The 26,012-nt window shown below is 41.3% G+C and overlaps 1 protein-coding gene across 10 annotated transcripts in view; it reads left to right on the forward strand.

Annotated features, from left to right (window-relative positions):
* ARHGAP28 (Rho GTPase activating protein 28) overlaps positions 1 to 26,012 on the forward strand; it is a 209,736-nt gene that overhangs the window by 121,187 nt on the left and 62,537 nt on the right. For all 10 annotated transcript variants that reach the window (XM_089305313.1, XM_002713588.5, XM_089305311.1 and 7 more), the window contains 2 exons: positions 5,472 to 5,689; positions 19,116 to 19,208. In XM_089305313.1, the coding sequence (XP_089161439.1) occupies positions 5,472 to 5,689; positions 19,116 to 19,208 (311 nt within the window). The remainder of the gene's footprint in view (positions 1 to 5,471; positions 5,690 to 19,115; positions 19,209 to 26,012) is intronic.

Raw genomic sequence — 26,012 nt, forward strand, 5'->3', positions numbered from 1 at the left:
TTCTTTCAGTATTTTCAAGATGTCATTCTGTTGTCTTCTGCCTTACATTGTTTGATGAGGAGTCGATGCATTCGCATTGTTGTTCCCCATATGTAATGAATTGTTTTGCTCTGACTACTTCCAGAATTTTCGTTTCACCTTTGATTTTCAGCAGATTCACTTTAAGGTTACTTACTGTGGTTTCTTTTGTATACAACCTTCCTACTTGGTTCTTCAGACATTCTTTCTTCAAAAACTTTTTTTTTCCAGCATTCACTCATCTCTCTCTGTTAAAACTACTGTTCCATGCATATTACACAACTTAGCATTGTCCCATAGGTCATTGGGGTTCTATTTTAAATATTTAAAAAATATTTTTCTCCGTATCTTTCAGACTGGATAATTTCTTTGAACTATTTTCAAGTTCACTGACCTTTCTTTTAAAGCCTCTAATATGCTATTAAGCCCATTGCAGCTAATTTTTAAATTTAATGTATTTTAGTTTCTAGTTCTAGAATTTACATTGTAATTCCTTTTTATGCTTTTCATTTACATTTATTTGTTGAGATTTTTTTTGTCTGTTCACTCATATTGAGCATCTGTTCCTTTATATTCTTGAGCATAGATATAATAGCTACTTTAAAGTCCTTGCCCTGCACCAAAGTCATTTCAGAGTCACTTTCTACTGACTACTTTTTCTCTTGATAAGTTGCTCTCTCTCGCTTTCTCTCTCTCTCTCTCTTTCCTCCCTCTCCCTCTTCCTCTCTCCTTCTTTGGGTTCAGCTTATCATTATTTAATAAACACAGCTTAACCAGTTTTTATACAGTATTTACAGTATATAGGTGTTATCAGTACTCTGGAGATAAGCTAAAGTATACACAAGAATATGCACGGTTATCTACAAAGATTGTCCCACTTTATCAGAAAAGACTTGAGTATCCATGAATTTTGGTCCCCGCCAGGTCCCTGGAGCCAATCCCCATACAAACACCAAGAGACAACTGTACTCTGTCATCTTGCTCTAAAGGGAGTTCATCTTCAGTCTAGCAATTCACCTGATGACTCATACTCCCAACATCTTCCTTGCTATATGCACCATCTGTGATTTTGATATGTTATTTCATCCCTCAACCGTTATTTTTCAGTGGGATGCTTGGAGTGTCCCACACACCTTGCTAGTTCAAGGTTTTGTCAAGAATTTGGCCAGAGTTTATGTATAGATGTTAGAACTATCTCCTGTGTGGCACCCTGGGGAGCCACACTTCTGGAAACCCTCTGACTTTGCAAATAAATAGAACGTTTGAGCTCTTGTCATCTCCTACCATACCTAATAGAGAGTGACCTTAATGGAGACGTGATGTACATGTGGATCTCATCCAGCATTTTTTTTTATAATTATTTCAGTTCCTACATGCACTTAGTTCTTCTCCAGTATCTTCAAATAGTAGTTATTTTATGTATTTTGTTCAGAGTTCATAACCATTATAGAGAGGACTGTTATTTTGATGCAAGCTATTTCATCTGTACTGGAAGATTTTATTTCCTTTTTATCTCTTTCCCCTACAGATTTACTAAGCTGGTAGACTTTCACACGGAATGAAATATATGATAGTCAAGCTTATTTTTTAAAGTTTATGTTTTTTCATCACATAGTATTAATTAGCTGCTCCTTTCTAAAAAGCATTCTTTTTTGTTTGAAAGGCAGAGTGAGAGAGGGAGAAACAGAGATATCTTCCATCTGGTCCATTCCCCCAAACGGCTGCAATACACAGGGCTGAGCTAGCAGAAGTCCGGAGGCTGGAACTCCATCCAGGTCTCCCATGTGGGTGGTAGGGACCCAAGTACTTGGACTGTCTTCTTCTGCCTTCCCAGGCCTATTAGCAGGGAGATGGAATGAAAGCAGGGCAACTGGGACCCCAACCAGCACCCTGATACGGGATGCCAGCACCATAAGCAGTGGCTTAACCCACTGCTGGCCCCTAAAAGTTTCTGTTTCAGAGTCATCATTTCCTACTTATTTGAATAATTTCTTTAATTGTATTTTTCAGAGAAAATGTGTTAGTTAATTAGTTCTGCAAGTGCCAGACCCTTGTGATGTGTTGGTGTTCAGTTACAAGGAAAAGCAGAAAGGTTTCCTTTCCTCATGGAGTTAATCTTGTAGAAAAGAAAGTAATTAGTGGTGTAATATAATAGATAGATTGCAGGAATTATTTGAAGGGAAAAGAAACGCAGCAGTATTGTGATTGGTAGCAGTAGGTCATGGTCTTGTCTAATAGATGTGGGGGAAAAAGACTTAGTTGAGGAAGAGATGCCTAAACTGAGATCTGAAAAACTGAGTGGGCCAATAATAGTGGGGTCAGAAAGGACTGGCGTGTCCAAAGGCCTTTGTGATAAGGTGAGCATGGAGTGCTTGAGGAGTTGAAAGTAGGCCAGTATCACTGGGGAACAGAGGGTGAGTGTATCTAGAAATTCAAGCTGCTTCATAGCTTATAGACCATGATGAAGTTTTATTCTTAATCCTAAAAGGCAAGGCGAATTGGAATATTAATTGCAAAAGGCCCATGGGTTTAACATTTTATTTTATTTAAGGCTTCATTTTGTTACCATCTGGAAACTGGGTCCTTAGGGGATCAAGTGTGGATGCAGGAAAAAAGTGTTTAAGTCTGTTGCAGCAGTTGGGTGAGGGATGTTGGTAGCTTTGACCAGGGCCATAGTGGAAGAGATAAAGAAAGGTGGGTGGTTTTGAGAAATAATAAGCAGATGTTATCCATAGTTCCTGGCAATGTGTTGGAGTTGATGCATGAAAATGAGGGAGATGTCAAAATTGTCTCCTGGGTTGTTTGCTTGCCATATTACTTGGATAGTGGTTTTTGTTTATTGAAATGTGGACTACTAATGAGGTCTGGAGTTGAGAATGAAGAATGCAAGTTCAGGTCTGAACTTACTGAAAGTGACATATGACTGAGAACCAAGTAATACTGAGTATGCAGTTAGATATGTGAGACTGAAATGCCAAGGGTATTCTGTATTGAACTTACATATTAGGCAGTTGGAGTAATGGGCGTTGGATTGCATTGTACTTAATTCAACAAGCAGTGGTAACACTTAAATGTGCCAGAGATGTTTTCTAGCTGTGGAAAACATATCTTCTGCGTGCTGCAGTCTGAGTCCAAGGATTTAAATAATCCTCATCCTAGTTTATATTAACTCTGGCCCTACCAATTTCTCCTTCCTTTAATTTTCATTACTCTTTACAGAGGTGGAGGGAAGAAAATTCCAGATCATAAGCTATATTTATAAATGCTGTCTTCAGAAATAAAAATCTTAAGTGAAGCTTAAGTGAAGGAGGACTTCCAAGGTGTAAATCAATAATTTAAAAGGCTCATTGTTTTAGAGGAAGACTGCTCATCGTAAATTCACCTTTACATTTTCTGTTAAAAGGATGGCTTACAAAGCAAATGCATAGTAATAACAAGACAACACATAAAATACTTGCCTAGTTAAGAAATTGGCCGTGTTTATCCACAGTGATGCAGTAGTGTAAGTGTGCTTTCACATACTGTGTAAAATCAGTCTCATGTGCTCCTTGTACAGTCTTCATCAGGTAATGTCTGTTGGTATAGTTCCAAGAAATGCATGTAATTTTTCTGTTATAAGATATTGTCTTTTTCTGAAATCCTTGTATTTCGGCACATCTAGTTTATAACAGCAGTTCATTCACACTGATGAATTTCAGATTTTTTTATTTGCTTTCTGAAAAAAAAAAAAGGAATGATTAGCTGATGTTCAGAATAAGGAGAAAAGTCAGAGAATAAACATCTGTTGCATACCTGCTTTGTTCCAGGTTGCTTGCCCTCTGTCATAAATACTTTGATTAAAACAAATTCTTATGACCATGTAGTACTTTCGTCCACCTTGGTCCCACTGTCATATTTACTACTACTCTGTCCTGAGCTCTTCTCAGGAGAATGGCTGTGAGCGCTCCCCCTGTCCTAATGGGGCTGCAGGGGAGGTAGACAGGAATGTTTCCGGTGTGCATTTTTGGGGAAAATGTTTCTTTATCCTGTGGTTGCCTTGATGCTTAAATATCTGACCCAAGACCAGGTGTCCATCTCATTGGAATCTTGTTTATCCCGGCAAATGTCCCGTGGCTCTGGTCTGACCTTTGTCCTGATTATTCCTACTGAAATAGCCACTCTCTTAAAGAGCCCTGACCAGGAAAGTTTCAAGTGTGTTAGGTGAGACACTCAGGACCTGTACATTCAGCCAGAGTCTGGGGAGCAAGAGAGAGGGAGCTGAGGGCCAGAGCCTTTGTTGGAGTCTAGGATGTTACCAGTGGGATGTTACCAGTGGGATGTTACCAGAGGGGATCCTGAGGGGAGATGCAACTGGTGAGGTTAGAGAGCAAGAGGGCCCAAGTTATATAGAGTCAAACTGTAACTAGGAGGCAGCCCCTGTGACATCCCTACATAGTCCATGCTAGGGCGTGAGAATCACTGGGGTCAGTCATTGTGTGTTGCTACCCACAGGGAGGCAGTCACTAGGAGGCCACAGCTGGGAACTGGGAAGAGGTAGAGAACAGGTAACAGTGTCAAGGCTGACTGAGTCCTGAGTGACAAAGTTAAACCTTTGCTCAAGATGGATGCAAAGGCAACACAAAATCACAGGAATTTTTTAAAAGATTTATTTATTTATTTAAAAGGCAGACTTCCAGTGAGAGAGAGAGAGAGAGATCTTCTATCTGCTGGTTCACTTCCCCCGAGATGGCTGCAATGGCCAGAGCTGGGTTGATCAAAAGCCAGGAGCCAGGAGCTTCTTTCAGGTCCCCCACATGGGTGCAGGGGCCCAAGGACTTGGGCCATCTTCTACTGCTTTCCCAGGTGCTAATTTAGCAGGGCACTGGATTGGAAATGGAGCGGCTGGGACTTGAACTGGTTCTTGTATGGGATGCTGATGCTGGAGGCAGCAGCTTTTACCCACTAAGCCACAGCGCCAGCTGTAAAATCATGGGATTTTACTACCCCCATTTTGGTGAGAGAATACTTAGTACTTTGCAAAATCACTCAGCCAATAAGTGTTGGTACTGAGATTTCAACTTGCATTTCAGTGATTGAAAACTCTTTAGTGTTATATTAACCCACACTTTTATCTATTAAGATTTTAAAGTCAATATTCTTACTTCACCATTTTTTGAAATTGATAATCCATTACTTATATTATTATTTAATCCATTGTCAAGGAAAATTACCTTTTCCAATCTTCCAATCTCACTTGGCTAGAAAATACTTTAAAATTCAACTTATTTAAGAAATACAATACAGACTTTTCATTCATTCTTTTCCTTTCCAGCTATTGCTATAGAAAAATATACAAAATAGAATCTTAAGTTGCTTACTAATATTTCTTACTGTCTGTTCTGTGCAGACCTGCAGGTACATATATCACCTGCAAGTACATACTCTAACTTTCGCTTGGTGATGTTATCTTACAGAGGGTGAGCTTGAAGCAGAGTGGTTGCAAGACGTGGGCTTATCAACTCTGATCTCAGGCGATGAAGAGGAAGATGGAAAAGCCTTGCTCTCTACGTTGACTCGGACCCAAGCAGCTGCAGTGAAAAAGAGATATAACACCTATACTCAGACCATGAGGAAAAAGAATAAGCACTCTGTCAGAGACGTCAGAGACATCTTTGGAGCCAGTGAATCTCCTGTAAGTAATGTACATGCTTCAAAAGGTGTTTGCTTTCATTTTTGCTGGGGGTGTTGGGTGGGGGGCTGGGATGGAAGAAGTATTGGAAACGGCTGGGTCCATTCTAGGTTTCATATAAAAGCTAGATAGCATTGTGCAAAACTGTACAGATCTAGACGTAAGCTGGCCATCTGTATCCTCCATACCGCAATCTCTCCCTCCATACCTAAGGTATTGCCCTTCTTTGTTGATACCGGTGATTTAGGTTCATCTTCCATTTATTTATAATATCAAGAATGACATCAAGCTTGAAGGGTATTGGGTAGAAATCACAGTTGAAGACAGTCTCCAATTTTGGTTACTTTAGGTTGTCTGTAGGTTGTTCCTTCTCTTAGGTGTGTTCATTGCACTGGGCAGTTGTCAGGACAGCCCACATAGCTCCAGTTCACCTTTGCATCTCTACTAATAGTGTCCTCGCACCGCACTATCCTTCAGAACTTCATGCAGTGATGGAAACGATGCATTCCTTTGTTGTCCAGTATTGGAGCCCCCAGTCATATTGTGGCTACCAGCACTTAAACGTGGCTAATGTAGGAATGGGATTTTAAATTTTGTTTCATCTTACTTTATTTGAATCTAAATAGTCACAGCTTAAGTCTTGAACAACATAGTTCCAGAGTCTTCTGCCATATGTGTTATACCCTGAGCTAAGTGTAATGAGTTTAAACTTCTGGCATAGTCGAAACCTTTCTGCATGGTTTTGGTTTCCTCTGTAGCTATGATTGAGTAAAGGTGACTCCCACAACTTTAGTCAAAGACATCAGCTACAGGTATCCTAGCCAAGATGCCTATCAAAGAAAGGCTTGTCCTGCCAGCTTAAATGTCCTTCTGGGTTGTTTTTTCAGTTGTCTCTAGGATCAGCTTGAACAGATCCTAAAAACTTTGTCTACCTGCTTCCTTTTCCACTTCTCTTTCTAGCTACTTTGGACTGAGGTTTTTGTTCTTCTCTTTAGCAAAATGTGAAAAGAGCAGGACTACAGGTTGTTTTGTTGTTGTTTCCTGAATCTTCCAGTTGCTCATCAGATTAACAGCTGCCCATTTCAGGCTTCCTAAAGCTTTGAACTTCCAGTAATATATAAAAGTGGCACGCTAGGAGTAGGTATTTAGCTTGGTTCGCAGTGAAGATGTGTGTGTCCCACAGTCAAATACCCAACTTCAGTTTCTAGCTCTGGCTCCTGGCCGCCTTTTCCTGCCATTGCAGATCCATGGAGCATTTGGGATGGCTCAAGTAATTGAGTCCTGCCACTATGTATGAGACTTGGATTGAGTACCTAGTTCCCAGCATTGTCCCAACCCCAGCCAAGTCCTGGCTGTTGTGAGCACTTAGGCAGTAAACCAGTGGATGAGAACTTTCCCTCTGTCTGTCTCTCTGTCTGTGTTTCTCTGTCACATGTGCATGCTCACTTTCTCTCTGCCTCTCAAGTAAATAAGAACATAAAATAGAAGATAAAAAATTTTTGTGTAGGATTCTCGATTTCAGTTGATGCGTAAGCTGTACATATTTATGGAGTGTTAGGTGCTATTTCAATACAGACATACACTGTATAAAGTTCAAATCAGGGTAAGCATTTCTCCTCAAACATGTATTATTTCTTTGTATTGAAGACATTAATAATTCTTTCTTCTAATTTTGTTTGTTTGTTTTAAACCTAGAAGGGGAAGATAAAATGGGCACTTACTCATTGAGTCTTTTTTTTAAGATTTATTTAAATATTTGAAAGGCAGAGTGACAGAGAGAGAGAGGGAGACACACACACACACACACATGCACACACATGGGGAAAGAGAGAGAGAGAGGGAGAGGGAAAAAGGGAGAAAGGGAGAGGGAGATCTGCCGTCCAATGGTTCTCTCCTCCAATGGCTGTGACAGCTGGGGATGGGCCTGGTTCCAATAAGGGATGCTTCATGTCAGAAATGATGGCTTGGCTGGCGCCGCGGCTCACTAGGCTAATCCTCCACCTGCAGTGCCGGCACACTGGGTTCTAGTCCCGGTCAGGGCGCCAGATTCTGTCCCGGTTGCTCCTCTTCCTGTCCAGCTCTCTGTTGTGGCCCAGGAGTGCAGTGGAGGATGGCCCAAGTCCTTGGGCCCTGCACCGCATGGGAGACCAGGAGAAGCACCTGGTGCCTGGCTTTGGATCAGCACGGTGTGCAGCCACTGGGGGGTGAACCAACGGAAAAAGGAAGACCTTCCTCTCTTGTCTCTCTCCCTCACTGTCCACTCGGCCTGTCAAAAAGAAAAAAAAAGAAGTGATGGCTTCACCCACTGCAGCACAATTCCAGTCCCACTCATCAAGCCTTTAAGTATAAAAATAAATGATTCTTCTCTTGTTTCTCGGAGAGATGCAGGTGCAGTCAAATACTGGGCATCAGCTCCAGGAAGCGCAGAGAGAGGGCCTAGGTGGGCACATTTGAACGGCCTGGGTCTCTGCTGTTCACCTACCTTCTCTCTCCATGCAGTCTTCCTAGGGAACCCCCATTTCTGGAGTGAAGTGAGGGAGAACTAAGGCAGAGACCTGGTCTGATACAAAGGACTGACCACATATTCCAAGGAATAGAAAGATACTATAACCAATGCCATCTCACTAGTCAAAGTGATCAGTTTCAGTTCATAATTGATCTTAATGAGAGGATTAAGTGTCAAAGGGATCACATAAACAAGACTAGTGTCTGCTAATACTAACTGATAGAATTAAAAAGGAGAGAATGATCCAACATGGGAAGCGGGATACACAGCAGACTCATAGAATGGCAGATGCCCTAAATAGCACTCTGGCCTCAGAATCAGCCCTTAAGGCATTTGGCTCTGGCTAAAAAGCCCATGAGAGTTTCTCAGGCGTGGAAAGCCAAGACACTGTGGTTAAAAAAAAAAAAAAAAAAGCCTAAATGAAAGTTCTCTGTGGGGGAGATCCCAGTGGAAAGAACGGGCCATCAAAGAAGGAGGTACCTTTTTCTGAAGGGAGGAGAGAACTTCTACTTTGACTATGACCTTGTCTAAATAAGATCAGAATTGGCGAACTCAAGAGGCTTCCATAGCCTTGGCAACTCATGACAAGAGCCTCAGGTGATTACTGATGTCATAAATAAGAGTGTCAGTTTTAAATCAACAATGGGAGTCACTGTGCACTTACTCCCCATGTAGTATCTCTGTCCTTGATGTGTTGTGCTATGTGAATTAATGGTATAACTAGCACTCAAACAGTACTTTATACTTTGTGTTTCTGTGTGGGTGCAAACTGTTGAAATCTTTACTTAGTATATACTAAATTGATCTTCTGTATATAAAGATAATTGAAAATGCATCTTGATGGAGAATGTGATGGGAGAGGGAGTGGGAGATGGAATGCAGGTGGGAGGGTGGTTATGGAGGGAAAAAGCCACCATAATCCAAAAGTTGTACTTTGGAAATTTATATCTATTAAATAAAAGTTAAAATAAAGATACTATAGTACTCTGGGAAATTGGGTACCTAGAGAAATAAAAGCCTGGCTGCTTAAAAAATTTAAATTGTTCCTCATCAGAAAAATGAAAAAGACATATAAACTTCCTATTTAAAAATGCTGCATTTACAGTATATCAAACCTAATAGGCATCTTCACAGATTTTTCTTCTCTAAAAAATTTCACAGCTATTTCTGCAAGTAAAGAAATGTTTTCAGTTTCCTGTTGAAGTTTGACCGCATGAGCACCAGTTCCTCCCTCGCTCTTTCTCTGGCTCTGTGTCTCTGTCCTGGTCTCTGTGTGTGTGTGCCGCTGCTATCTCTTCTTCCTCTCCTGCTTTTTCTCTTCGTCATCCTCCTCTTTCTTCCTCCTCCTCCTCTTCTTTCTTCTTGTTCTTCTCCAATACTCTGTCTGACTGATTTCTCTCTCATCCTTTTCTACTCTGGATATATTTCTTTGGTATCAAATTTTCCATTTCACTTAATGGAAACTTAACATAAATTTCATAAGGAGATTTTGTATTAATCCTAGACATAGGAATTTGACCCAGCATGATTATCTAGTAAGGATATAAATTTAATCATTTAAAAAAGATATGTAGGCTATATTGGTCATTTTCTTCTTTTTATAAACATAAAATTCCATGCTCAAATGACTTTCCTTCAGAATATATGTGTGTGTGTGTGTGTGTGTGTGTGTGTGTGTGTTCTGCCTTCCTGGATATCAACCCCATTTATTATGTCAGTAGTTTGGTCATTGTGGCATCAGCATTTACTCTTTTCATTAATTATTAAAAATTCGGAAATCCTGTTGCTAATTTACTGAAGTCCCTCTTTTTCCCTCATTCTTCTGTTATTACAGCAGTCTGTTCTTGTTTCTTAGTGGCCAGAGTTTCTCAGCACTGTGGAGGTGCTAATTTTAAACTGTAAACTCCAAAGCTCTCTCTTTTCCCTCAGGGCCATTCATTTATTTTAAGCCTCATTGCTTTTCTTTCCCATTGCTATTGGTCAATAAACTGATTTATATTTATAAATGGAGAACTACATTGATTTCTTGATTCTTAGAGTACGTTAGTCAGATTTTTGGTGCTACTGTGAAATACCCGAGACGAGCTACTTACCAAGGAAGGAGAAGTTTAGTTTGGCTCATGGTTCTGGAGGTCCCCTTAGTCCAGGACTGGACGGGTCTCATTGGTTTAGCCTCTGGTGTTGGCATTCTTGCAGCACAGAACACTGCGTGACCGGAGGGAGTGCCTGCGTCCGTGTCTATGTCTCTGTCTGTATCTGTGTCTATGTCCTGTTCTCTTGTAATACCACCAGAACTTCACCTGGGGTCTCCACCCTGACAACTCAGTGTACTCCAAACATCTCTCCAAGGCCCCGTGTCTAAACACCATAAATAGATGAAGTTCTACCCTAGTACCACTAACATGATACTTTTGGGATCAAGCCTTTAACACATGAGCCTTTTTTGGGAAATCTAACATTCAATATAATAGCAAAACAATAGTATCTAGGTCATGACTGTATATTTCCTACGCAATTGTGTAGCACTTCTATGTCCCAAGAACTCTCCTAGGAATAGGAATGTGGACCCATGTGTGTGGAGAAGTGTGTCAGTTGTTATACGGCACTTTAAAACACATAAATGTGGCTTCAATGCTAAAGAAAAAAGAAACCTGAAAAACTATAATTTGCTTCCTTTTCAAGCAAATTGAATCCCCCTTTTTGTACTTCTACCCATAGCCTCCTTGAACGTCCAGCATGAAGTGCCATTCAACCTTGCATCTGTACATGACCCCATTCTCTCCCTCCCACAGCTGTGAACACCACCGGGGCAACTGGGGCAGCACTCACTTCCTCTCGCAGGGTTAGCTGCTGCCTGCTCTTCAGTGTTTGAGGAATGAAAGGGTCTACGTGGCCTCTTTTTCCTGTTACTTTTGTTATCACCCTCTGAGTTGTGGATGTCTCCCTGCTCTTTTTATTTTCGTTCCTAAGTATGTACTTCCCCTGGGTCAGCATCCATCTTCTGCTCGTTTTTCTTGTGTGCCTTTCTCCAGGATGAGGTTTTCTACCTTTATCAAGCTGTTCTTGCCAGCTTTTTATCTGCCAGGAGCTTCCAGCAATTTCAGTTCTGCTAATGGAAATGTTTAGTGGTTTTTAGATCTACTCCTTTAAAAAGATATCTCTTTTGACACCTTGAGTGATTTGCAGAGGAAGGAGAAAGTGGTATGTGCATTTGCTGTCCTGATCCAATTTTCTTGTACTTATTTTTTTCAATAGCATTTGTTCCTTTCAAAAAAATAAATGCATTTTTTCTTATTACGAAAGTAGAACATGATCTTTACTGGAAACAGAAGACATGGACGGGCAAGGTGAAGAATAACAATTCCTGCGGACTCAAATATATTTTGTGGTTGCATTAAATACCCAATAGATTTAATTTTTCAATGAAGTTCTTACAGTAAAGGAACAGAATATTTAACCCTTGTTTTGACTGAGCTCTTATACAGTAAATGAACAGTGCTGAATAAATCTCTGTATACATTACGTGTGACCTATGTACCTAGTCATCTCAAGCAGAACCCTGGTATCCAATGCATTTTTCCATATTACAAAGACATGAATTAAATATTCCTTTGTTTGTAGAAAATATTCAGTTTCATTTATATGTAATTTCTTAATTGATAAGCAACTAACTAAAGGTGGAACTTATTCATAATTGACTATAAAAATACAGTTGTATACAGCATGATTTTAAAATGTGATTATATTATTTATGAATATATTTGATGGCATATAACAGAAAACTCGATAAATCAAAAAGTTATATGGGATTGTTTTTCTCTTCACAAGAAGCTAATAGTAGTAGTAGATGATCATCTTTTTTTTTTTTTTTTTTTTTTTTTTGACAGGCAGAGTGGACAGTGAAAGGGAGAGACAGAGAGAAAGGTCTTCCTTTGCCCTTGGTTCACCCTCCAATGGCCACCACAGGCGGCGCACTGCAGCGGGCGCACCATGCTGATCCGAAAGCAGGAGCCAGGTGCTTATCCTGGTCTCCCATGTGAGTGCAGGACCCAAGCACTTGGGCCATCCTCCACTGCACTCCCTGGCCACAGCAGAGAGCTGGCCTGGAAGAGGGGCAACCGGGACAGAATCCGGCGCCCCCACCGGGACTAGAGCCCGGTGTGCCGGCGCCGCAAGGCGGAGAATTAGCCTAGTGAGCCACGGCGCCGGCCGATGATCCTCTTTCTTAACATGAATCCAGATTCTTTGTATTGTTATTATGTCTTTCACATGAAGCCTTCATCTTTTTGCTTACAAGTTGGCTGGCCACTCCAGGACCACATCCATGTTCCTAAAACTTATACCAGTGGTCTCTGTTTCTCCAACCTTCCTTTCCTGGACAGCCAGCTTGGTAGAAATTTCAGGTATCTGTCATCTTTGCTCAGAACTCCAGCATCCTAGTAGCAAGGGAGCCTGAAACATTGATTTTATTTTTAGTTGGACATATAACTTCCTGTAAACAATATCAAGATGCTGTTAAGGAAGACATCAGGCTGGATTTGGAGCACACAGTAGACACTGTCTTCCACAGAGAATAATGTCTGTTATAGTGATTGACATTTAGCGAGTTCTCACTGTTGCCTGGTAAATGGCCAGTGCTATGATTAATTCATAGGCAGTCAGTCATAGCTTTGGCTCTCTCCACAAATCTGTGCAAACATACATGTACTATGCTCAACACATGATAAAAATCACAGTTAAATTTGGGGGACTATTCCTGTATAAAAATGCACTTTCGCTTTTCTCAATAGCCAGGTGATTTTTTTGTTGCATCCCAACTCCTGTTTTGTGTGGGACCCTAATGGAGAAGAGATGAGAACAGTTCCCAGAAGAAGTAGTCAACTGGTGCCTTGAGTGTAAGCAGGTTAGGAAAAGTAAGACTTTCGAGGTAGTCAGGGACACTTGGAGCAGAGGATGCTACTTACCTTGAAACAGCGCAGAAAAAGAGAGACTCTTAAACTCAGGAATGAATAAGTAAATGGCTAAATCCACAAATAACTACCTGCCCTACCTCGACCTACAATAACAACAGTAACAAGAACGTGCAGTGATGGCCACAGACAGAAATCTAATGTAGGGGAGGCTGTCTGCTCAACTTGTGTTCTCCTGGTTGAACTCACAGTGGAAAAACCTTATGCTGCCCTCGGTGGGTCTTCAACGTAAACTTAATTCTCACCACAAGAATTTTTTTTTTTTTTTTTTGACAGGCAGAGTGGACAGTGAGAGAGAGATACAGACAGAAAGATCTTCCTTTTTACCGTTGGTTCACCCTCCAGTGGCCGCTACGGCTGGCGCGCTGCGGCCGGCGCACCGCGCTGATCCGAAGGCAGGAGCCAGGTGCTTATCCTGGTCTCCCATGCGGGTGCAGGGCCCAAGCACTTGGGCCATCCTCCACTGCCTTCCCCGGGCCACAGCAGAGAGCTGGCCTGGAAGAGGGGCAACCGGGAAAGAATCCGGCGCCCCGACCGGGACTAGAACCCGGTGTGCCGGTGCCGCTAGGTGGAGGATTAGCCTATTGAGCCGCAGCACCGGCCACAAGAAATATTTTGATATTTTAGTTATTTTCTAAATGTATCCTTCCTCTGGGAAACAGTGCTATGTTATTTCCAATGCAGGTATCTTCTGGGAAACAGCACTCTGTCATCTTAAATGTGTATCAGTAAGTGGGGAAAATGTGTGATCCAGCCAAGGAAGAACATATATTGCATCAGAGCCCATCTTGTCCGTTTTGGTACAGGTTTCAAAGAAACCCTGCCAGTGAGAGCTCTGTTTATGAGATGAGTCCTGTGCCGTGCACCGCACCATGTGGCACAAGGCTTGGGATTCCCGTTGTAGGACCCATAGAGGGTCCGGGCAGCTGACATTCGCCTCCCCTGGGACTCATGATGTCAGGCGAGTTAGAGTGGAAACTTTCCTCCATTGCACTTTGCCGTTTCCTTCTGTGTAGCTTTACACACTTTATTTTCCCTGCCTGTCAAAGGAAGAGGCGTTCTTCACTGTCTCAGGGATAACCCCCGTGCCTCCCTTAATCTCATCAAGATGGAGCTGATGAGGTTTCATTTCTATACGTTTTCTTCTCCTCTCCCCTGACTCTCACGTCCTAACACAGGCTGGTCCTCGGTCCCTTCCAGGATTCTGAGCCAGCTTGTGGTCCGGTAGCCCCTCAGTTGCCGGAGGGCTCACTGATGTCTGGAGAAGGGAGGGTAGTCCGTTGGGCTGTGAGCAGTCCTGTTTGAAGGATTTCACCTGTGATTTTGTTGGCTAATGTTACATTTCTCCCAAGAACACCGAGGTTCCTCTGGTATCCTCAGCCTTTGCACTGTTCCTTCTGTGCCAAGCCTTTTTATGCCACACTGGAACCGGGACACTGACTCTGTTTTCCCCATTGTCCTCACCGCAGCGGCCGCCTCACTGTCAGCCAGAGGAGGAGCGAGTCAGGGTAGACACGAGAATTTTCGAATAAGGGCTTGCATTCTTTTTAATTTTCATTTTCTGTGATTTTTTAAAAGTTAATTAGTTAATTTAATGAATATTAAAGTTATTCATTTATTTGAGAGAGACAGAGAGAGCAAACAAGAGAACTCCATCTACTGATTTATTCCCCAAGTGCCTGAGGCCAAATCTGGGAGCTAGGAGCTCAATCCAGGTCTTCCATGTGGGTGGGAGGGACCCAACTATTGGAGCCATCAAATGCTGCCTCCCAGGGTCTGCATTAACAGGAAACTGGAGTCGGATTCAGAGCTCAGAGTCAAACCCAGATACTCCAAAGTAGGAGGCGAGTGCCTCACCGCTAGTGCCATGACCAAATAGTGGGAGTTCTCTGAGCCTTTTATCCTGCCTGACTCTACCTACTGTTTGATACATTGGAGGAGAGACTCTCCCACGAGGGAGACACCAGACACAACAGGTGAAGTCCATGGCAGTTTATTGGCCAGCACACATACAGCCTTGGGAAGAAGGCACTGCATGTTACACAGGGCCCCATGTCAGGTGCACTGGGGCACAAAGTGAATTACCTGGGGCTGCAGGCTCTGTACTACAAAGTCAGGTGTCCCCAGTTCCCTAAGAAGGTGTGTGATTGGCTTATTAGAATAATGCCACAGGCTGGCAGGGAAGTGAAACCCACTACTAAGGCATGATCAGGAATTGCCTCGGGGCCTCTGAATGATGGGGATTGCGTGGCTGGTGGATCTTAACCATGGCAGCAGAGTCGGTGGAGAGGAGAGCTTGCTATTAGGTCATTCATGGTCCTCTCAATTTTACCAGATGTCAAAGGAGTACACGATGCTGAGCTGTATCTTAGGTCCCACAGCACACCCATACTCCTACCCCTACTTGTGGATTCTCTTTAGTCTGGGTTTATTTTATTTCCTTTCTCGTTTTCCTTGCTATCCTCCCATTCTATCTTTTACCTTCTTCCAAACTAGGGAAAACACAACAATGAGTTTCTACAGATGTTCTCTTTTTCCAGTGTGACATCGGAGAAAGACTTCTACTTTAGAGAGCCACGTCTTGTTCTTTCCTCTGCCTGGAGATCTTCTACCTGGCACACAGGCATGAGTGTACACACACACACACACACGCACAAGCTCAGCCCACTGTGTGTGGCGTAACAAAATACCCCCAACTGAGTAATTTCTAAAGAACAGAGATGTATTTCTTACAATTCTCAAGGCTGGCAAGGCCTTTGTGCTGTGTCACCCCATGGGGGAAGGAGTAAGAGGGGGGTGCAGGTGGAGAGAGAGAATGAATGAACACGAAGGGGCTACACACATCCTTTTATTCTCCAGATAACAAACCCACTTTCATGGTAGCAGCGTTAATCCATTCAAGATGATGGTGCCTTCATGGCCCAGTCACCTCCTACATATGTCACCTCTCAATTCCATCGCATTAGGAAGTAAGTGTCTAACACGTGCTTTTGGAGCAGGGGAAACACATTCCAACTAAAGCTCAAGCACACACCTTCGGTGCCAAAAGAGAGGAGAAGGACTTCATTGCATACAAAGCTGATGTTTTCTGTTCATTCTCCTTCCTATCCAGGTCTTTCATGGAAGTCCAGATCAGCCTGGTATTGAGGTCTGTTTTTGGTTCCAAGCCCAGGCATCTACCCAGGAAATCTTCCCAAAACAGGCTGTTCATTCACTTCATTTCAAGTTCTTGTCTTGGGTTCGTCCCTACCTACTGCTGTTGGGTGTCTTGGGATTGGCAGGAGATCTGTCTGGCTTCTCTGCTGAGGAACCACTTTACATGAAATTATCTTGGCCATGGCCTTTGAATTTTTTTTTTTTGACAGGCAGAGTGGACAGTGAGAGAGAGAGACAGAGAGAAAGGTCTTCCTTTGCCGTTGGTTCACCCTCCAATGGCCGCCGCGCTGATCCGATGGCAGGAGCCAGGAGCCAGGTGCTTTTCCTGGTCTCCCATGGGGTGCAGGGCCCAAGCACCTGGGCCATCCTCCACTGCACTCTCTGGCCACAGCAGAGAGCTGGCCTGGAAGAGGGGCAACCGGGACAGAATCCGGCGCCCCAACCGGGACTAGAACCCGGTGTGCCGGTGCCGCTAGGCGGAGGATTAGCCTAGTGAGCCGCGGCGCCGGCCATGGCCTTTGAATTTTTTACTTTGAGCTTTTTTTACTTGGTATGTGTGTGTGTATTGTGTTTGCTTCTTAAGGATTTGCTCTTCCCTTGCTAACAGTGTTGAGTTATGTTAGTCTAAGACTGAGAACATTTCCACAATTATCAAGCAAAATATTTACTTTTAATTTTCCAGGAATTTATGACTGTTTCTGATTTGTTACTAGAACACCTTGGTTTCCAGGGCCATTTTGGATCTTTCCTTATCAAAATATGTGCCTCCTTGACATGGAGTGATTAGGTAGAGGCAGAGGGAGTAACGTGCAATCAGTCCTCCATCCTGAAGTTCTCCTGCACTGCTTCTTGAGCATTATTGCCACTTAATAATGTATGTTTTATTATTAATATAATATTTACACTTTGAAGAAAGTTAGAAATACAGAGAAGCAAGATGGAAATAGCAGTTTCTAAGGTCTCATGTACCAGCTTATTTTTTCATGCATATCTGGTATGCTTGTGGGGAGCAACCCGGACTGGACTGAGTTACTGGAATTAAGACTTATTCTATGCATCTGCTCTCCCACAATATGGCGCTGGGAGAGGAGGCAACAGCTTCTACCCAGCTGCCTCTCACCAACTTGACAAGCTGCAGGACCTGCTCCTGATTGGAGGAGAGCAGCGTACTCGGCGTGTGGGCAGCCGAGTTAGGATTGGCGGAGGAGGACTATAAAGGAGGAGAGAGACGGCATGCACCAGGTACATCTAAGGGGAACATCTATCTGAAGGAACACCTGTGCAGCCCCCGAGAAAGCCGGCCGGCGGTGTGCCGCTCCCCCGCGGAAGTGGGGAATGTGGCAGGGGGAACCGCCCTTCCACGGAGGTGGAAGGGTCGGTAGCCAACCCGGGAAGAACCAGCAGCAAACCCGGGGAGGGCCGAGCAGACGAAAGAACAACGCAGAATCCTGTGTCGTTCCTCCACGAAGACGGGGAGCGACAATGCTTAACTTGCAAAAATTTTCCTCAATTGTGAAATGTAATAATATTTGCCTCTTAATTTGGGGGACATCATGTATGACAAATGCTGTAATATCTTACAACTTATGCACAGGGCCCATAAGAAAGAAGCTGAAAGGAGTTTAGTCTCCAAATATACTTCCTGCACAGTGAAATATGGTGCTTTGCCAACATTTAGTGAATGGGAATGAAATATTTGATTCAGTCCTGTGTATTAATGAGGCAATCAGCTTAATGTATTTCCAATTCATAGTTTTTGAAACTGACTCTTCCTGTTTTTGAATTAGGAATCATTACAGAATAGAGTTATAAAGTCTCATTTCAAAATAGCAAGGTTTTATCAGTAAGCTGCATCCTTTAGGCAGTTAGAGGTTGACTTTCCTTATACAACAAGCTCAAGGGAGATGTCCATGACTGGTATGGCTGCCCTGGCACAGAGCCACTGACTTTTCCATCTTTGCATTCTGCTGTCCTCTGTAACCAGGCTAATAGTTAATCCTCAGAGGCTGCCTGGGCAACACAGACACTATGTCCATGCTCCTGGAAGAGCATCGGCCAGCTGATCCCATTCACTTTAACGAGAACACATTAACTCTCCTGGGTGTCCCACTGGGTACAAGTCCACTTCTCCCATTGGACAAAACCATCACACGATCACCCTTACTTGGGTAGACAGGTAGCATCGTGGAGTAAAATCTCGCTATTCCTAAGAATAGCAAAGTAAAGTGAAATTTTGCAGGCAGCTAACATTGTCTGCCTCTTAGATAAATTCCATTATAACACACAGCATTTTTGAGGATCCATATTATGGACAAATCATTAAATGACATTATCAATGCTCAAGTAGTCCTTAACTCTGTGTAGCTCCACAGAACTGAGCATATGTGGGTATATATGTATAACTGTGTAATGAGTGCACAGTCATATTTGAAAGCTGCACCTGGATAAAAATGACTTTTGAAGTGTGAATGTTTGGACTAGTGGTTACAATACCAGTGAAGATACCTGTGTCCCAAATTGGAGTACCTAGGCTCAAATCCTAGCTCTTGCTCCTGACTCCAGGTTTCTGCTAACAAAGACTCTTAGGGGCAGTGGTAGTGATTCAAGTGTTTGAGTTCCTGCTACCCACATGGGAGACCTGGCTTCTGGCTTTGGCAATGCCCAGCCACAGATATTTCTGGTATTTGGAGAATTTGCCAATGGATGGGAGGTCTCTCTCTCACACCCCTCCCCATCTCCCTCCCTCATTAAGTAAATTTTTAAAACTTTAAAAGGTGACTTTCATTTCTTTCATTAGACAGGTGCTTCTTGTGACAACCATACTACACAGCTGGATGGCACTGAAGAAGACAAGGAGCTCCCAGGAGTTATCACAAGAAGTGGTCCCATGGTGAGTTACAGCAGGGGGATTGGTGGGAGTGCAAGAGGAAGCCATGTCTTCAAGACAAACACCCAGCACTTGGAAAAATTGCAACATCATTAAGATGATTGGAAAACTGCAGCTGTCAGCATGCCTATCTGCCTTTGAGCAATTTATAAGAAAAAATACTCAGTAATTGTAAGTGGGTTCAAGTTTAATAGGAAAATCAACAAATAACTGAATCTCTTCAGAACAGATTCGACCCTAAGGAGTCAATGATTATGAGTGTTTCTGTTTTTGGTAGATATTGTGTCCTTAAATTTTTTTCTTCAATTTGACACACTCCCTTAAAACTGTCGGTCCCACCAAGTCACACGTCTTCCTGCAGTAGCATCAGCTGTGCTTGGGTTTTCTGCTGTCCCCCCATAAGGACGGATCCTTGCTCCTGACAACACTGGAACCCTGGGTGTCCAGTTCCTTTCTCTTTCTCTCTTCTCCCTTCCCTTTCCACAGCAGATGCCTCTACTCCCACTTCTCCAGAGCAGGGCAGTCAGCCAAACTTGAGGACAGTGATCAGGCCTCAATCACTGTACCACAGAGCAAGATGGCTTTGATTATGGGACACGCAGAGCCTCTTCTCACATCTGTTTCTACTTGCAGTCCTATCCTAAACTGTCTTTCTCTCCCTTTGTGTAGTTTATGTAATTTATTTTCCCTTTGGTTTTTCCATTTCCACATCTCTTCTCCTAGCTTCCTCCCAACCACAAAAAAAAAAAAAAAAAAAAGAAGCAAAACAGAAAATCCAAATAGTTTCTGTCTTCCCGGCGGAAGTGATATTTGAGGGAGACTTTTATTTTGAAGGGGCAGTCATATACAAACCCAGGTGTGGCTACTCATACCTGTAGTCATTTTCCCTCTTAATGTAGAGGAGATAGCAGAGTCATTTCCAGAATGTTCTCCATTGGCTTTCTTCCTTGATGTTGTTTTGATGGGGTGTTAGGTAAATTTTGGAGAAGAACCCCATTCCTTCCATCTCTTTTTGACTAGGGCTGCTAGGATTATTTTTCCTCTTTCTTTGGTTACATTTTGTTGATTCTGCTAAGCTGTAGGAGAGACAGGCTTGAGTGCCTGACTTAATTCTCATTTTTTCCCAGATAATAGTCTTTCTTATTACAGAAGTAACTTGAAAACTCTTTTACATATTATAAATTCTCCATAATCTGGTACCTATTTCCAAACCTTAGTTCTCGTGAATTAACCAAACAAATCCTCTACTTTTCAAACAGATCAAATTTCACTTTCAAAAAAAATACCCAGTGTTTTCCAGTGTGAACATTTTATTAAGTCCTTTCACACATCTTTCAATGGGCAAAAACTTCGAACAGATACTTCACTCAAGAAGATTCAAGGATGGCAAATAAAATCTTGAAAAGCTAATCAGTATTGTTAATGATTAAGGAAATGCAAATAAAACATGTCTAGAAACCTGTAGAATGACTGAAATTAAAAAGACCAATCATTCAAAGCAATGCCAAGATCTGAAGCTTTTAAACATTTCTGGTGGAAATGTGAAGTGGTATATCCACTTAAAAATAATTTTGTCAACTCTTAAAATGTTAGCTTTATGCTTATCATAAGACCCAGCCATTCCTCTTGCAAATCATATGTATCTATATAGAGTCTTATCTACAAATGTTCTTTGTAATAGACTCAAACTATAGAAAACAGCTCAGACGTCCATCTGCAGGTACATAAATGGTCATATATCTATCTACACAATGCAATACCACTCAGCAAAAAAAAAAAAAAAAAAAAGCAATGAACTGATTATACACACAACACAAAGTGATCTAAAAGTAATTATGCCAAGTGAAAGAAGCCAAAGAAATCTTTCAATCTACATAAAATTACAGAAAGCGTAGTCTCACCTAAGGTGAGAGCAAGAAAATTGGTGATTGGAGACTTGGGAGCAGGCTAGGAGAGGAAGAAGGAGAAATTCCCAAGGGACATGAGGATGCTTTGCAGGTTACTGGTTTTGTTCATTCTTTTTGACTTTGGTCTAAATTTTTGTCCGAATTCTCAAATTCTATGCTTTCTACACTCTAAAGTGGGTGATTAATTGTGTATCAGCTCTATCTTAATAAGCCTTAATAAACCAAAAAAGAGTCTATGTAAAATTGTACAATTTCATTAATAACCAAGTATTTATCTTGTAGTAAGCTTCTTCTAATAAAGGAGTATTCATGTATTACATGTGATTGATCTTTGACTCTAAATCACAAATGCTACTAAATCCAGGCATTTACAAAAGATTTACATTCCAATCTAACCTGTCCTACAAATCACGTCTTACATGGATGAATAAAGATATTTTCCTTATGTTCAGTCAACATAAATGAAATATTCTTTTGAGATGTTAGTTTATTGAAAAGGCAAAACAATCCATCTAGTCAACTTCCAATGCCATAAGTGAAGCTCAAATAGCTACACTTCTGTTGATTCATAATTCACTGCAAAATACGATCATACCATCTGTTAAAAATCGTCAGTTACATCTGTGTTTGCTTCATATTAAAAAGCTAAGGAACCTTGATTTACACAAGAGCTTGTTTTATTAACAAAGCAAAAAGTTGGTGGTAAAGGATGGTATAACCACAAAACAATGCAGTGGGAATCCGAGTGCGGACTTCTAACATTTTCCTTTTGTGCTATCCCTTAGCATGTAGTTTTAATCCTCATACCTACAAGATATATACCATGCTGATGTCCTTATTAGCTGATTTTTTTAAAAGATTTATTTAATAAATATAAATTTCATAACTACAAACTTTGGATTATAGAGGTTCTTCCCCCCATACCTGCCCTCCCACCCACAAATCATTCCATCTTATACTCCTGCTCCCATCCCATTTTTCATTAAGATTGATTTTTAATTATCTTTATATACAGAAGATCAACTTAGTATATACGAAGTAAAGATTTCAACAGTTTGCACCCACACAGACACACAAAGTATAAAGTACTGTTTGTGTAGTAGTTTTACCGTTAATTCTCATAGTACAAAACATTAGGGACAGAGATCCTACAAAGAAGTAAGTGCACAGTGACTCCTGGTTTTTTTTAAAATTTTATTTAATAAATATAAATTTTGAAAGTACAACTTTTGGATTATAGTGGCTTTTCCCCCCATAACCTCCCTCCCAGCCACAACCATTCCATGTCCCACTCCCTCTCCCATCCCATTCTTCAAGATTCATTTTCAATTATCTTTACATACAGAAGATCAACTTGGTATATACTAAGTAAAGATTTCAACAGTTTATACCCACACAGATACACAAAGTATAAAGTACTGTTTGAGTAGTAGTTTTACCATTAATTCTCATAGTACAACACATTAAGGACAGAGATCCTACATGGGAGCAAGTGTACAGTGACTCCCGTTGTTGATTTAAAACTGACACTCTTGTTTATGACATCAGTAATCACCTGAGGCTCTTGTCATGAGTTGCCAAGGCTATGGAAGCCTCTTGAGTTCACAAACTCTGACCTTATTTAAACAAGGCCATAATCAAAGTAGAATTTCTCTCCTCCCTTCAGAAAAAGGTACCTCCTTCTTTGATGGCCCTTTCTTTCCACTGGGATCTCACTCACAGAGCTCTTTCATTTAGGCCCTTTTTTTTTTTTTTTTTTTAACCACAGTGTCTTGGCTTTCCACGCCTGAGAAACTCTCATGGGCTTTTTAGCCAGATCCAAATGCCTTAGGGGCTGATTCTGAGGCCAGAGTGCTGTTTAGGGCATCTGCCATTCTATGAGTCTGTTGTGTATCCTGCTTCCCATGTTGGATCATTCTCTCCTTTTTAATTCTCTCAATTATTATTAGCAGACACTAGTCTTGTTTATGTGATCCCTTTGACACTTTATCCTATCTTTATAATCAATTATGAACTGAAATTGATCACCTTGACTAGTGAGATGGCATTGGTACATGCCAGCTTGATAGGATTGATTTGGAATCCCCTGGCATGTTTCCAGCTCTACCATTAGGGGTAAGTCCGAGTGACCATATGCCAAACTGTATATCTCCTCCCTCCCTTATTCCCAGTCTTATTTTTAGCAGGGATCAATTTTCAGTTGGATTTAAACTTCTAAGAATAATTGTGCATTAATTAAAGAGTTCAACCAATGGAATTAAGTATAACAAAAAATACTAAAAGGAATAAAATAGTAAGTTGTTCCTCTACAGTCAGAACAAGGGCTGATTAAGTCATTGTTTTTCATAGTGTCCATTTTACTTCTACAGGTTTCCTTTTAAGTGCTCAGTTAGTTGTCCCAATCAGGGAGAACATATGATATTTGTCCCTTTGGGACTTGCTTATTTCACTCAGCATGATGTGTTCCAGATTCCTCCATTTTGTTGCAAATGACTGGATTTCATTTCTTTTTACCGTTGTATAGTATTCTATAGAATACATATCCTATAATTTCTTTATCTGGTCTTCTGTTGATGGGCATTTAGGTTGATTCCATGTCTTAGCTATTGTGAACTGAGCTGCAATAAGCATTGAGGTGCAGATAGCTCTTTTATTTGACAATTTAATTTCCTTTGGGTAAATTCCAAGGAGTGGGAAGGCTAGTTCATATGGTAGGGCTATATTCAGATTTCTGAACTGTCTTCCATAGTGGGTTTACCAGTTTGCATTCCCACCAACAGTGGGTTAGTGTCCCTTTTTCCCCACATTCTCACCAGCATCTGTTGTTAGTTGATTTCTGAATGTAAGCCATTCTAACCAGGGTGAGGTGAAACCTCATTGTGGTTTTGATTTGCATTTCCTTGATGGCTAGTGATCCTGAACATTTTTTCATGTGTTTGTTGGCTGTTTGGATTTCCTCTTTTGAAAAAAATGTCTATTTAGTCCTTGGCCCATCTCTTAAGTGGGTTGTTGGTTTTGTTGTTGTGGAGTTTCTTGATCTCTTTGTAGATTCTGGTTATTAATTCTTTATCAGTTGCATAATTTTCAAATATCTTTTCCATTTCTTTTGGTTGCCTCTTCACTTTCCTGACTGTTTCTTTTGCAATACAGAAACTTCTCAATTTGATGTGATCCCAATTGTTAATTTTGGCTTTGACTGCCTGTGCCTTTGGGGTCTTTTCCAAGAATTCTTTGCCTGTGCCAATATCTTGCAGGGTTTCTCTGATGTTCTCTAATAATTTGATGGTGTCGAGTCATGGGCTTAGATCTTTAATCCATGTTGAGTGGATTTTTGTATAAGGTGTAAGGTAGGGGTCTTGCGTCATGCTTCTGCAAGTGCAAATCCAGTTTTTCCAGCACCATTTGTTGAATAGACTGTCCTTGCTCCAGGAATTGGTTTTAGATCATTGATCAAATATAAGTTGGCTGTAGATGTTTGGGTTGATTTCTGGTGTTTCTATTCTGTTCCATTGGTCTATCCATCTGTTTCTGTACCAGTACCATGTTGTTTTGATTACAACTGCCCTGTAGTAAGTCTTGAAATCTAGTATTGTCATGCCTCCAGCTTTGTTTTTGTTGTACAGTATTGCTTTAGCTATTCAAGGTCTCCTGTGCCTCCAAATGAATTTCAGCATGATTTTTTTTCCAGATCTGAGAAGAATGTCTTCAGTATTTTGATTGGTATCGCATTGAATGTATAAATTGCTTTTGGGAGAATGGACATTTTGATGATGTTGATTCTTCCAATCCATGAGCATGGAAGATTTTTCCATTTTGTGGTATCCTCTTCTATTTCTTTCTTTAAGATTTTGTAATTCTCATCATAGAGCTCTTTGACATCCTTGGTTAAGTTTATTCCAAGGTATTTGTTTTTGTAGCTATTGTGAATGGGATTGTTTTTTGAGTTTTTTCTCAGCCATGGCATTGTCTGTGCATACAAAGGCTGTTGATTTTTGTGCATTGATTTTATATCCTGCTACTTTGCCAAACTTTTCTATGAGTTCCAATAGTCTCTTAGTAGAGTTCTTTGGATCCCCTAAATAAAGAATCATATCGTCTGCAAAGAGGGATAGTTTGACTTCTTCCTTCCCAATTTAAAGAAAATTGACGCACCATTGGCCCAAATAACTGAAAAAAGGAGAGAGAAGACCCAAATCAATAAAATCAGAGATGGAAAAGGGAATGAAACAACAGACACCACAGAAATAAAAAGTCTTCAGAAATTACTACAAGGACTTGTATGCCAGCAAACAAGGAAACCCATCAGAAATGGATAGATTCCTGGACACATACAACCTACCTAAATTGAACCATGAAGACATAGAAAACCTAAACATACCCATAACCGAGTCAGAAATTGATTCAGTAATAAAGGCCCTCCAAACAAAAAAAAGCTCAGGACCGGATGGATTCACTGCTGAATTCTATCAGACATTTAAAGAAGAACTAACTCCAATTCTTCTCAAACTATTCAGAACAACTGAAAGAGAGGGAATCCTACCAAATTCTTTCTGTGAAGCCAGCATCACCTTAATTCCTAAACCTGAAAGAGATGCAGCAGAGAAAGAGATTTACAAACCAATTTCCCTAATGAACATAGACGCAAAAATCCTCAATAAAATTCTGGCCAAAAGAATGCAACAACACATCAGAAAGATCATCCACCCAGACCAAGTGGGATTTATCCCTGGTATGCAGGGATGTTTCAATGTTCACAAATCAATCATTGTGATACACCACATTAACAGACTGCAGAAGAAAAACCGTATGGTTTATCTCAATAGAAGCAGAGAAAGCATTTGATAAAATACAACACCCTTTCATGATGAAAACTCTAAGCAAATTGGGTATAGAAGGAACA

This window comes from Oryctolagus cuniculus, chromosome 10 (assembly GCF_051225735.1).
Source record: "Oryctolagus cuniculus isolate XC-2025 breed Fujian yellow rabbit chromosome 10, ASM5122573v1, whole genome shotgun sequence".
In the NCBI taxonomy this organism is placed as follows: Eukaryota; Metazoa; Chordata; class Mammalia; order Lagomorpha; family Leporidae; genus Oryctolagus; species Oryctolagus cuniculus.